We start from the raw sequence: 14,012 nt of genomic DNA on the forward strand, positions 1-14,012 counted from the left end.
GAATTGATGAAGTTTTACGGAAATGCGAGCAATTTTAAGAATTTTCATGTGTTTTGGACCTCAAACTTCAATGCCCGTTTTACCCCACTTCCCTTTGTCGTAGAGGGCTCATATTTGGCATGAGTTCATCTCATGCATAGACAAACAAACGCTGAAAGTTTCATCCAAATCGGAGCACCTCGATACGACCTCTAGAACAAACCGAGCAGAATCTACAAATACTGCCTCTTAATTTTTGATCTTTCATTTTCTATAACATAAATTATTTTTAATTTATCCTTGATCTTTCTGTACTTTTTTCAACCAAAAATGAATATTACCATCATTTTTTTCTGTGTAAGCTTGTTTTTATTAGGTCCTTTTAAAAAACAAATATCTGGTAGGGTCCGATAGTCAGTCATTATATCCTAAATTAAAACTGTTCTAACTAAGGAACACCAATAGGGTTTAGTTAAAACAACCGTTATCTTGCTACACAAAATACCAAAAACCAGTGATCCAAAACTTCATCCTTATCTATAAGTTAACAAAAATTCAAACATGGTCAAAAAATTAAAAAAAATCGTCAGAAGTAAGAAAAAAATCCAGCCATATTTTCAACCATTAAATGATAAAACAAATTATAAAGCATTTTACACAAGTCCAATTGTTTTGCAATCATAATTATCTTAAATTTTCAACAAATTCAAGCATTGACAAAAAATCGTTTTTGCGAAAAACAAATCTTTTTTTGCGGAATTAAACACTAGAACTTCAGAAAATATTGAAATAGTTACAATCGAGCTCAAACATGTATGATTTTCAACGCAGCAAAAAGCATTTCATAAAGTTTCTATTGAAATTTTATTTTTTTCGAAAAAATATATTTTAGGCTTTTACTTGAAAGAAATAAATAATAAAAGCAAATGTTTTTTTAAGAATGTCAAAAATCTTTGAAATATACCACAAACGGGATTAAATTATTTTTGAAAAGTATGACAATCTTTGAACAATTATCGATTTCAAACTTTTTGCTCAAGTTTAAAATAAAAGATAAACTCACAAAAGAATTGCCCAAACACTAATTTATTTTGGACAATGATGAAATTCTTTTAAATATGTTTGGGTTCAGACTTTTCCAGAAACAGGAATAAATTATGTTGCAAGAACATAAACCTCTTTGAAATATGTTAGAATTAAGTATGTTCCTTTTAAAAGAACTGCCTTTGTTTGTAAGAATGGAATAACTCACAAAAAATTAACAAAATCAATATCAAAACAACAATTAATAATTTAAAAAATATATATCAGGAGCACTCTGAAATTTCACAGAAACAGAAAAAACAAAATTATTTGAAAAATTATAAAATTTAATGTTAAAACTAAAAAACAAACGTCTGAAAAAAATTAAAAAAAAAGCTCACAAAAATCCCAAGGTCCAGTAAACATTATTTTTAATTCAGATTTTTGAGGTGCTTTGAAACCGCTTTGAGTCAGAGCTATTTAAAAACACAAGCAAAAATGGATATTTTGTTTATTGGATCTTTTTTCAAAAAAATAGCCCGATATGAAAATATGTTTTTGAAAAAAAAAAATGAAATTCATAAATATATGAATGAATCCATTATTCTCGAAAGCATTGCAATTAAAGAACTGTTCATAGGGTATATGACCCTATTTTGAACCTAGTACCTATTTTGGACCTATTTTCATTAATCGAGGTAGTTCAGGCTTTTAAAGTACGAATTCACTGAATCCAACCAACCGAAAGTGTAAGCAGGATCGTTTTGTAGCTTACCTCTTCCAAAAATGTTTGTAACTGGTTATGTATTGTGAATGTATCTCTGTCATTAATTTAAATTTAAGTTAAGGTGTTTTTATTGCGACTAATAACGGGTTGTCTTTTATGTTCTAATGCTTGAACAATTAGGTCGTAAGAATACGCAAATTGTAAATAGGACAGAGACCTGCTAAAGATGCGCGAGTTTCCATTCAATATAATTAAAACACGTTTTCAAATTCAAATCCATTGTTTTATCATAATTATTTAATTTCTGAAAAAAAAAAATTTTAAAAATTATAATCGTGGATAGGCCCTTTGGTTTATCAAACCGAGTATCTGTAAGTGTGCGTGTTGCCGCCGCACGCCGCAATTCGAGTTGTCAAAATTTCAACCAATCAGAGTGTAGGTCCAAAATAGGTTCAGCGATGTCTCCAAAATACATTCAATAAGTCCAAAAAGCATCCAAAAAATGTTTTACTTGAAATGCTTATTACAATGAAATGGTTAAATTATTTCCAAATTTCAATAGTACACTTTGTTAAGCATACATTAAGGCACAAAACAATCCTGAAACAAGCCAAATTAGTTAGACCGTTCCTGAGAACAATGCGAAATATGTTAGTAGGTCCAAAATAGGGCCATGTACCCTATTTGAAATATTGGAAATTTTCAACAAAAATTACAAAAAAAATTATAACGAAAAAATCAAAAAAATCATAAAATATGTTAATTCATGTTTAAAACATTTAAAATACTGACAAAAATATTTTTGAAAAGAAAAATAAATCTTGAGTTGATTTTTGGCTGAAAAAAAGTTTTCAGTGAAATAACATTCTTTAAAATCTGGATTAACATTTGTAAAGGTTGAATAAGCATTAAGGTGGTTCAAATCCGGGCTTCCTCGGGGCTACTGAAATCAAAGCTGCAACTATCTTGCAAATTCCAAGACAACGAGTAACTATCTAGCAAACCCCGAAGGGTGGAGTCAAAACCGTTTTAAGGGTAACTTTAAGCTACATAGTTTTTTTTCGATAGGAACCTCAAACCTTTCAAAATTAGTGACAAATCCTCTGAAATCGCTGCTAAACAGTTTGAAGCATACATTTATTTTACACTTTTTAAGAAAATTGGCACATTTTTTGCAGACTGAATTTGTTTTCCAAATTTCCTATTCCCTTTTTTACTTAATTTTTGATCTTTCATTTTCTATAACATAAATTATTTTTAATTTATCCTTGATCTTTCTGTACTTTTTTCAACCAAAAAACTGCAAATTAACCATGCTCAAGCGTAAACCCAATAAATTTCAAACCCAAGGACAAAAACATTGAGCCGTTCCCCCCTCTGTCCCTTGATTTATATGATAATTCTGCTTACTCTGACAGGTTTTTTTTTCTTCTTCTCCCTTCCCACGTTGGTCATCCCCCCCAAAAAGGTAGTTGTCGGGGACTCTATTCCGTGCAGCAGCAGATGGGTGTCTCCAATATAACTTTTCATTTTTTTTTTGTTGCTTACTCCCTCTTTCTCACCTGCTGTCGGACACGACGGCCAACCTTATACGAAAAAAAAAACCCTTGGTAGCTGCACACTAAAGCTGAAGCTGCGAGCAGGCAAATTTTCACGGTCGTGTGACCTGGTTTCGGCTTCGTCCGGTGGCCGTCGGTCCTGGGCCGGAAAAGCTAGACCAGCTTACTTTCTCAGGGTAAAGGTTCCGTTTGAAAGGCCGTCACTCTCGGCTAGTGGAAGCATAGAAAGTTGGGACTATTTTCGGTTTGCACCGTAGGCACATCCGCTAGATGGGCACTAAATAATTCAATGTGGGATTACTATCTGGGGCTGTCAACCGGAGGAGCGGAGGCAGAAATGGCATAAAACGAAGTCACTGGGACATGTTTGGTTAGGAGGTTTGTGAGAGTTGGGAAATGGAAATGATGTTTTTGAACTGATTTACATCAGAAGCTACTTTCAATCAACGATGACAACGAGGTCAAGATTTCAACCGACTAAATCTACGAGCAATCAACACCAACCTTGTGGTAATGTAACCGTTGCCCTCGCGATCGTACAACCGGAACGCCTCCTTCAACTCCTGCTGCATCGCTTCCGCGTCCTCCTCCTCTATCAGGAAGTTGGAGGCAATGTTGGCGAACCCATCGAAGTTGACCTTCCCCGTGTTGTCCGGGTCCTCCTCGTCGATCAGGTCCTGCAGTTCGCCCTCGTCAAACTGCTGGCCGAGCGTGTTCAGGATCGTCGAGATCTTGACCGTCTCGATCAGGCCGCTCTTGGTCGTGTCGAACATCTGGAACGCCTTGCGCATGATGATCAACCGTTGCTCCTCATCTTCCTGTGGAACAATGAAAAATAGTTTCAATAATTGACCATTATTATGATTTTCATGAAATTTTTAGATTTCGTCGTGATTGTGTCATCTAGTTCCATGAGCATTTTGGGAAAGCTTTCAATGCGTCACCTTTTGATCTTCACAGACCCTCAAAACTCGTTTCCCATCCTGACATATTCAACAAAAACGAAAAAATCCGTGCTGTGTTGTCACTCTTCATATGAAATGTGGTTTTAATCAGAACGTACTTGTCTTGTATTTCACTTTTATTTATTTTTACAACTAAAGTTTTATCCGTTTTTCGCTATTGTTATCAGGCCTGATGTTTAACCTGAAATCTTCAACTTTTTTTGCTTATTTCCTCAATTTTTCAAAATGTATGACAATCAGGAGGCAAATTTTTTTTTCCGTAAAATAGGAAAATTGCAGTGGGAATAGAAGTCTGATCAACTCAAAACAATCTAAAATACCTTTTTTGTAATTCCGTCGTGAAACTATTTACTTTTCCTGTCATTCTTGAACGACGAAATAGCCTACTTTTCTGTACCAAAAGTAACAGAATCGAATAGCAACACTTTTCAGCACTTGTTTTGAAAAGTAACATTTTTCAACATTTTTTTGATTTAAATGATTTATTGACAAAATACATGAAAATTTGACATAAAATTTCACTCAGTGTGTGTTTTTTGGAATTGCAAAAAATGTTGTATGGAACTCGTTGCAAAACTTGATTTTTTCAGTACTCTTCGTATATATCCAACTCGGTGAACCTCGTTGGATAAATGTACGACTCGTGCTGAAAAAATCCTCTTTTTGCAACTTGTTGCATTAAAAATCATATTTAGCTTGTTTGCGTTCGTTTGAAAATATTTTGAACTTTGATGAAATTACAGTATTCAGCACCGCAAAAACATTTCTCATAAAAATAAAATTTTCGTCAATACCTAGACATTTTGAAAACTTTTGATTGCAAGACAACTGGACAGGTGTATAATGCTTTTTTTTCATTCAAATGTTGCAATATTTAGATATATCTTTGCAATTCCGCAGTGAAACGGTCAATTTTTCCTGTCCTTCTGGAGAAACGAAATGGCCTACTTTTCCCTATCAAAAATTACAAAATGGAAAATTAATACCTTTCAATACCAGTGCTGAAATATTGAGTTTAGTAAAAATGAAACATGGATTTGAATCATCAGTATCATAATAAATTTTATTAAAAAAAAGAAAAAAAAATGTTTGAAGATAACATTACATGTTATTTAAATTTGTATTTTGTTTGTTGTTTTATAATCTTTCATTGAAAAAACTTTGAAAAACAACCAGTTCGTAATCATTTAGAAAAAAAAAACAATATTTTGAAACCATACATCACTTTCGCAAAAATGCAGGCAACGGCTCACGATTAAGTATTAGAGGCAAATACTTCGAAAAAAAAAAAAACTGTTAAGATCGAAATCATCACTTCAATAAAAAAACTTTTTCAAAAATATTGATAACTTGTGAAGGATACGAACAAACCATTCAATTTTGGTCTCTTTAAAAAATGTCCGGTTTCGTGGAATGCAACAAAGAAAAAATGATTGTGTCACGTTCCCCAGAAAACCATTCCCCCGAATACCATTCCCCAGAAATCAATTCCCCAGAATGAACCGTTCCCCAGAAAAACATTCTCCAGAAATATTTATCGTGGTGATTATAATTATTTCCAAAATTTCAAAAAAAAATCAAAAATTTTCAAAATTTCTGAATGTTTTCAAAATATTCCAAATTTCCAAATTTTCCAAAATTTCCAAAATTTTCAAAATTTCTAAATTTTCCAAAATTTCCAAAATTTTCAAAATGTTCAAATTTTTTGAAATTTTCAAAATTTACAACACTTTTAAAATTTTTAAAATTTCCAAAATTAACTAAATTTCAAAAATTTCCAAAATTACCTAAATTTCCAAAATTTCCAAAATTTCCAAAATTTCCAAAATTTCCAAAATTTCCAAAATTTCCAAAATTTCCAAAATTTCCAAAATTTCCAAAATTTCCAAAATTTCCAAAATTTCCAAAATTTCCAAAATTTCCAAAATTTCCAAAATTTCCAAAATTTCCAAAATTTCCAAAATTTCCAAAATTTCCAAAATTTCCAAAATTTCCAAAATTTCCAAATTTTCCAAATTTTCCAAAATTTCCAAAATTTCCAAAATTTCCAAAATTTCCAAAATTTCCAAAATTTCCAAAATTTCCAAAATTTCCAAAATTTCCAAAATTTCCAAAATTTCCAAAATTTCCAAATTTTTCAAATTTTCCAAATTTTCCAAAATTTCCAAAATTTCCAAAATTTCCAAAATTTCCAAAATTTCTAAAATTTCCAAAATTTCCAAAATTTCCAAAATTTCCAAAATTTCCAAAATTTCCAAAATTTCCAAAATTTCCAAAATTTCCAAAATTTCCAAAATTTCCAAAATTTCCAAAATTTCCAAAATTTCCAAAATTTCCAAAATTTCCAAAATTTCCAAAATTTCCAAAATTTCCAAAATTTCCAAAATTTCCAAAATTTCCAAAATTTCCAAAATTTCCAAAATTTTCAAAATTTCCAAAATTTCCAAAATTTCCAAAATTTCCAAAATTTCCAAAATTTCCAAAATTTCCAAAATTTCCAAAATTTCCAAAATTTCCAAAATTTCCAAAATTTCCAAAATTTACAAAATTTCCAAAATTTACAAAATTTCCAAAATTTCCAACATTTCCAAAATTTCCAAAATTTCCAAAATTTTCAAAATTTCAAAAATTTCCAAAATTTCAATTTTTTTTAAATTCCCAAAATTTTTATGGTTTTCAAAATTACTAAAAATTAAAAAAAATTCAAAATTTCCATAATTTCCAAATTTTCCAAATTTTCCAAAATTTCCAAAATTTCCAAAATTTCAAAAATTTCCAAAATTTCCAAAATTTCCAAAATTTCCAAAATTTCCAAAATTTCCAAAATTTCCAAAATTTCCAAAATTTCCAAAATTTCCAAAATTTCCAAAATTTCCAAAATTTCCAAAATTTCCAAAATTTCCAAAATTTCCAAAATTTCCAAAATTTCCAAAATTTCCAAAATTTCCAAAATTTCCAAAATTTCCAAAATTTCCAAAATTTCCAAAATTTTCAAAATTTCCAAAATTTCCAAAATTTCCAAAATTTCCAAAATTTCCAAAATTTCCAAAATTTCCAAAATTTCCAAAATTTCCAAAATTTCCAAAATTTCCAAAATTTACAAAATTTCCAAAATTTCCAACATTTCCAAAATTTCCAAAATTTCCAAAATTTTCAAAATTTCAAAAATTTCCAAAATTTCAATTTTTTTTAAATTCCCAAAATTTTTATGGTTTTCAAAATTACTAAAAATTAAAAAAAAATCAAAATTTCCATAATTTCAAATTTAAAAAATCATTGATTTTATTAAATTTTAAAATTTCTTTTCCCTTTAATTTTGATTTTTGAATTTCAAACTTTTTGATTTTTTTTTTGAGAATTTTGAAAATGTTTTTAATTTATGACGTTTTTGAAGCTTTGGTTTTTTTGACTTGCCATTAACAAATTATGATCGTAATATTTAGATCGAAAAATCTCGATCGTGATGCAACAATCACCACGTTAACTTGTGTCAGCAGTTATTACAAGGCTAGAAAGTTTTCCCTTCTTTAAAGAAAGGAAAGCTTAACTGACTGATACAAGTTGAAATTTACCTTTAAAAGGGAGGAGGAGAGTTTTCCCTTCTGTAAGGAAGGGAAAAATGTATAGCCTTGTTATTAAAACTGCGACACGGGTTTAATTTTCCCTTTTTTAAGTAAGGGAAAAAAAATTTGTTATCACTAGTCAAAGCGAAAATTCAACTTCTGTTAGCAGATATCACAGGTCAAGACAGTTTTCCCTTCTTTAAAGAAGGTGAAATTCATCTTGTGTCAGGAGACCTTAAAAGAAGGAAAAATTAATCAGTTATTGTAAGTCAAGAGAGTTTTCTTCTTCCAAAAATGATAAATTAAATTTTGTCACCATAAATCAAATTTAGAACATTTAAATAATCATGCAAAATGAGCAATATGCCAAAGGTCCAATATTTCAAATGGAATTATACCAATGACACCCATAATCATATTTTAATTTTAACAAACATTTTTCTTCTTTGCAAAATAAAAATAGCATTCACGGAAAACAAGAAATAAAAAGAAACTGCAATTTATTCGGCATTTGTATAACAAATTTAACATGACTGAAAAATAAGGGAAAATTTCTTAAAATAATAGAACGAGTCATAAGCCGAATTAACATTTTCTGTTATTTTCACAAGAATTGTTGTCAAAAAAAGAAAAATTTAGTGGCATGGATAAAATAACCTTGTCCAATTTTTATATTTTCTAAGAATTTTCAAACAAACTAATATTTGAAACTACTTTGATTTTTCGAGAAAGAAACTTTTCTGGGGAATAGTTTTCTGGGAAATGGTACATTCTGGAGAATGGTTTTCTGGGGAACGGTTTTATGGGAAATGGTTTTCGTGGGAATGGTTTTCTGGGAAACGTGATACAATCGAAAAAATTGTTTTTTTTTTTAGAATTTCAATAAACCAAAAATTGATTTCATTTCTGAAAATGTAAAAGAAAAAACGCAATCAACTATGAAATAGGCTGAATTATTCAAACATTAATTATTTTTTTTAAATATTTTAAACATTTTTGATTCAAATAAATGTATTTCTATTTATCGAATTCAGATTCAATTATTTTCTGTGAAATAAGTTCACAGTTGAATTCTCTTATTAATTTGATTTTGATATCATTTTTAAAAGTCGCATTAATCCAATTCTGTTATAAATTAATGAACAGCAAAAACTCATCTTTTCAACAGAAACATACTGCTAATCATTCTAGCAAGGCAGTTACACATTTTATAAAAATGAACAAATCTCTTTGGAATGTCAACATTCCAACTAATATTCGCCTCATCACTCCACACTTTGTCCGCATCTTTGTCGGCCACTTTTCCTCTGATGTGTCGCGCACCAGAACCGCTCCCTCGTTTCCTCCACCGCGGGACTTACAAGCTTCCTGTCAGTCAGTTAGGTAGAGCATGTAAACAACCAGTCCGACTGAAGCCGACGGCAGGCACGCACTCATTAATAAGTATTTTCGGTGAGATTTATAAACTCCCTAATTTATCCGCTTTCGGCACGCCTCAACTCAACTCGAACTGGACGAATCTTTCCGGCTTTAAATTTTAAGCGGCGTGGGTGCGCGCTCAGCTATTTAAAGTGCTTCTGGGAAAGTTCAAATCTTTCAACCGGCGTGGTCAATAATTTTGCCAGTTAATCTGACAGGAGTTCGATTTGTGTGGCTGGCGCGATTCGGCACGATTTGGCAGTTATTGAGGAATGTTGTGGAGGCACCATGCGTCTCCATTGAAATGTTGCCGCTTTGAAGTGGGTTTGATGGGGGCGCGTGGTTGCTTTGATTCAGCTGAGCTGGCTGCTAGAAAAGTCATCAAAGCACAAATCCTTTCTGCGTGCTCACCAGGACGAACGAGGCGAAGTGATGAGCAAATATTTGCTTAACCAATCGATGATGACGGTGGTGAGGAGGTCGTCCTGTGGATGACTTCCAACCGTCAGCAAGTTAGCCCAGCTTTTACAACTTTGCCCCGATTATAAAAGCTTCCGGGCATCGAGCGAATTAAATCATTTGACTTTTCCGACTGTCCCCAGGCCATTAGCACAATTTTAGCATCATCGCGCGCACATCCGCAATAAAACAAACTAATTAGCGAGGAAATCAATATCAAAACTGCATTTTATGAGTCCCTCTCAGTCATGGACCGTGTGTGACATTTCCATCATTCCGCCGCAGATGTCAAACATTTCAACCCCCATTTGGCCGGAACGATCTAAAAACAACCCCGCGCTCCTCAAAAGTCGTCCATCTAAAACGGATAAATTAATTTCACACCGCGGCCAGCGCAGCCTCAGCCAATGAATCAATCGTTAATAATTATATCGCCATCATTTGGCGCGCGGTCAATAATTTCACCCCGAAAATAACCATCCGTCAGGCGGGACGTCAAAATTACTATTTTTTGTTCGCGTTGGAACGCAAAGAATCCAAAAGGTTTTTATAGTTTGCTATAGCTGATTTCCAATGGCGAGTGAAAAGGAAAAAATAAATAGCTGCAAAAGTGTAGGAAATACCGATGGTTTTATAAATAAAATAAATAAAGGAGAGAAAAGCCGCCAGGAAAAAAAAGTATGATTAATGTTAGTGCAGCGCGGGGTAAATGGCCATTATGAGATTTGAAGAGATTTCCTCGCCACCCCTTTGCCTCAAATCGCACATTAACATTCGCAGGAAAAGGAAGTCGAAATCGGCCAAGAGTCCGAAAGAATTTGGCTCTGTTCTAGAGGAAAATGATAAAGTACTTCGGATTAGGAGCTGCTGGTTTCGAAGTCAGAGCTAAAATGGAGTGTAATGACCCGTGAAAAGGGGCGCAGACTTGGCCGTTTGCGCAATGGTTCTGAAATGAAAGATTTGTTTTTTCTTCTTGTGAAAGGCATTGTTTCAAACCAGGATTTGTCTTAATATTTTTTAGAACAAGTTCGAAAACGTTCTTTCCAAAATTATGTATTATTTTTCATTCAATTTAATCTATAATATTGTCGAACGAAATTTCAAAACTCATTTCATGATGAAAAATCAAATTTGCAAAGCAAGATATGGGTAGTTCCAGGTCAACTGGGTACACTTTTGGACTCGACCTTCACCGATTTGGACCAAACTTCGAGGGAACGTTCATCTATCAATAGTTAACAGAAATCCCAAGTTTGGTGCTGATTGGACCATCCCTATATTTTTGGCACCGCCCTCTTTTTTTGACGATTTCCTGAAAAACTTTTGTTTCTTTTAATCTAACTATTTGAACAAAAGACTTTGTAGAGGTTGGATTTTATAGAAAATAGGAATTCGATAAAAAAGAAATTTTAACCCATAACTATCCACTAATATTATACTTAAACGTTTTAAGGATTAAAATTCAATTGATCAGCTTCTTATATTTTTTTTTATTTTATCACCAGCGTGTTTCCCGGACAATTTTACATAAAAATCAATGTGAACCTGAAACTAAAATGAGCTATTGGCGAGGTACAGCAATTTTACTGCAAAAAGTTTGATTTTGAGCAGCACCCAGTCCTATGAATGCAAATCCGAAATAAGTTTCTCACGTATAAAAACCGAACTATGCGGGATTCATCAATTTTTGTTGAAAAGTATTTCCGAGTGCTGCGCAAAATTAAACTATTTTCAGTAACATCACTGTGTCTCGCCAATAGTTCATTTTAGTTTGACGTTCACATTGATTTTTATGTAAAATTGTCCGGGAAACACGATGGTGATAAAATAAAAATAATAAAAATATCAGGAATTTGTCAAAACTAAATTTTAATACTTAAAGCGATAAAATATAATTTTATGGGGCATTTAAGGGTTAAAATTAGTTTTATCGAATTCCCTGGAAAATTTTCCATAAAATGCAACCTCTAGAAAATCGTTTGCTGAAATAGTTGCAAAGTTATGATTGAAAGAAAAAAAGTTTTTTAGAAAATCGTCAAAAAAGAGGGCGGTGCCAAAAATAGAGGGATGGTCCAATTAGCACCAAACTTGGGATTTCTGTTAACTATCGATAGATGAACTCGACCTTCACTGATTTGGACCAAACTCTATTTTTTATATTTAGGGGCGTTTCTCAAAATAATTGTTTCCCTAATTTTTCAAAAATAAACTCGAAACTCAACTTAACTAAACTTTCGGCAATAAAATGTAAAATTGGAGATCATCTTTACAAACATGATTTCAATGATTTTTTAAGCCAAACTTCCTTTTATGCCATGTTTGTTCCATGCAAAATTTTGACATTTTGTTTTTTTCGAATCAGAACACACTTAAAATGTAATTATTAGGATGGTTCAATATGCAATCAGGCCTCAAACCAACCACCTAAAATTTGATAACATCCTGAGCAGACCCCGTAATGCATTTAATTTTTTTTATAGGAGAAACAAATTAATATCGTTCAAATTGAGAAAAAATTGCAAAAAATCCCTTAGAGGTCGTACATAAACCAAGTGGCCTTCAATTTTGAAATTTTTAATTCCCCCTTCCCTGCGTGGCATTTTCTAAATACAAAATTTCAACTATTTTCTATGGAGCGTGGTTTGTCGCTAGACCCACCCTAGAAAAGGTCACGTGGTTTATGTACGACCCCTTTGAAATTATGGTCCCATCTTCTAATTGCTAAGGGAAAATTTTAGAAAATTTTCTGAATTTGGACGATATTGTTTTTCTCGTACAAAATTGATACTGATACATATTAAAACGAAAGGTTTTGCGAAAAGCCGGAACCTATTGCTCCCATATATTAGATGGTTGTTTTTGGGCCTTATAACGATCAGAAAAGTTATTCTGACTAAATTGAACAATTTTTGAAGATTTTCCATGCAAACGTCAAGCCATCTAAAAAATTATCCAATTGATTCAATTTTTAAAACCAAAAATGTTGTTTTAGATGTACAAGTGAGTGTCCAGAAAAAAATGCACTAAAATTGTAACATAAGCATTTTTTGATTGTGTCACGTTTCCCAGAAAACCATTCCCCCGAAAACCATTCCCCAGAAAACCGTTCCCCAGAAAACCTATCCCCAGAAAAGTTTCTTTCTCGAAAAATCAAAGTAGTTTCAAATATTAGTTTGTTTGAAAATTCTTAGAAAATATAAAAATTGGACAAGGTTTTTTTATCCATGCCAAGAATTTTTTTTGACAACAATTCTTGAGAAAATAACAGAAAATGTAAATTCGGCTTATGACTCGTTCTATTATTCTAAGAAATTTTCCCTTATTTTTCAGTCATGTTAAATTTGTTATACAAATGCCGAATAAATTGCAGTTTCTTTTTATTTCTTGTTTTCCGTGAATGCTATTTTTATTTTGCAAAGAAGAAAAATGTTTGTTAAAATTAAAATATGATTATGGGTGTCATTGGTATAATTCCATTTGACATATCGGACCTTTGGCATATTGCTCATTTGGCATGATTATTTAAATTTTCTAAATTTGATTTAAGGTGACAAAATTAAATTTATCATTTTTGGGAGAAGAAAACTCTCTTGACTTACAATAACTGATTAATTTTTCCTTCTTTTAAGGTCTCCTGCTAACAGAAGTTGAATTTTCGATTTAAAGTTTTTTTTTCTCGTATTCTTTCTTGTTTCCATAAGGAAAAACTCTCTTGACTAGTGATAACAAATTTAAAAAGTTGTGTAAGTGGTCAAGTATTTTTTCCATTACTTAAAAAAGGGAAAATTAAACCCGTGTTGCAGTTATAATGACAAGGCTATAAATTTTTCCCTTCCTTCCTCCTCCTCCCTTTTAAAGGTAAAATTCAACTTGTATTAGTCAGTTAAGTTTTCCTTTCTTTAAAGAAGGGAAAACTTTCTAGCCTTGTAATAACTTTTGACACAAGTTAACGTGGTGATTATTGCACTCGAGCGTTATATTTCAATCTTTATTTCTCGCATCACGATCGAGATTTTTTGATCTAATTATTACGATCATAATTTGTTAATGGTAAGTCAATCAAAAAATCAATCCATCCACATTAACGACCCCCGGGTCTTTTGTGGTCTCTATTGCAAGTTTCTGCTCGAACCTAGGAGTCCGAAGGCTTGAATGGGGAGAGCGCCCAAACCTCTTTTTACTCCAAGGAACCTTCCACCCCAGTGTTTGAACTGACGACCTTTGGATTGCGAGTCCAACCGCCGCCAGCGATTCCACCGGAGTAGGCTTGGTTTGGTGTGTTGTTTGTACTTATGGCATGGAGACGACTCCTACACCT

The 14,012-nt window shown here is 32.2% G+C and overlaps 1 protein-coding gene and 1 long non-coding RNA gene across 3 annotated transcripts in view; one reads left to right on the forward strand and one right to left on the reverse strand.

Annotated features, from left to right (window-relative positions):
* Window positions 1-14,012, forward strand: part of LOC128093143 (uncharacterized) — a 279,040-nt gene that overhangs the window by 17,550 nt on the left and 247,478 nt on the right. The window lies entirely within an intron of this gene.
* The window catches only part of LOC120412482 (troponin C-like), a 36,348-nt gene that overhangs the window by 8,111 nt on the left and 14,225 nt on the right, over window positions 1-14,012 (reverse strand). For both annotated transcript variants that reach the window (XM_039572974.2, XM_039572973.2), the window contains exon 2: window positions 3,793-4,106. In XM_039572974.2, the coding sequence (XP_039428908.1) occupies window positions 3,793-4,106 (314 nt within the window). The remainder of the gene's footprint in view (window positions 1-3,792; window positions 4,107-14,012) is intronic.

The sequence above is a fragment of the Culex pipiens genome, chromosome 2 (genome assembly GCF_016801865.2).
Source record: "Culex pipiens pallens isolate TS chromosome 2, TS_CPP_V2, whole genome shotgun sequence".
Classification (NCBI taxonomy): domain Eukaryota; kingdom Metazoa; phylum Arthropoda; class Insecta; order Diptera; family Culicidae; genus Culex; species Culex pipiens.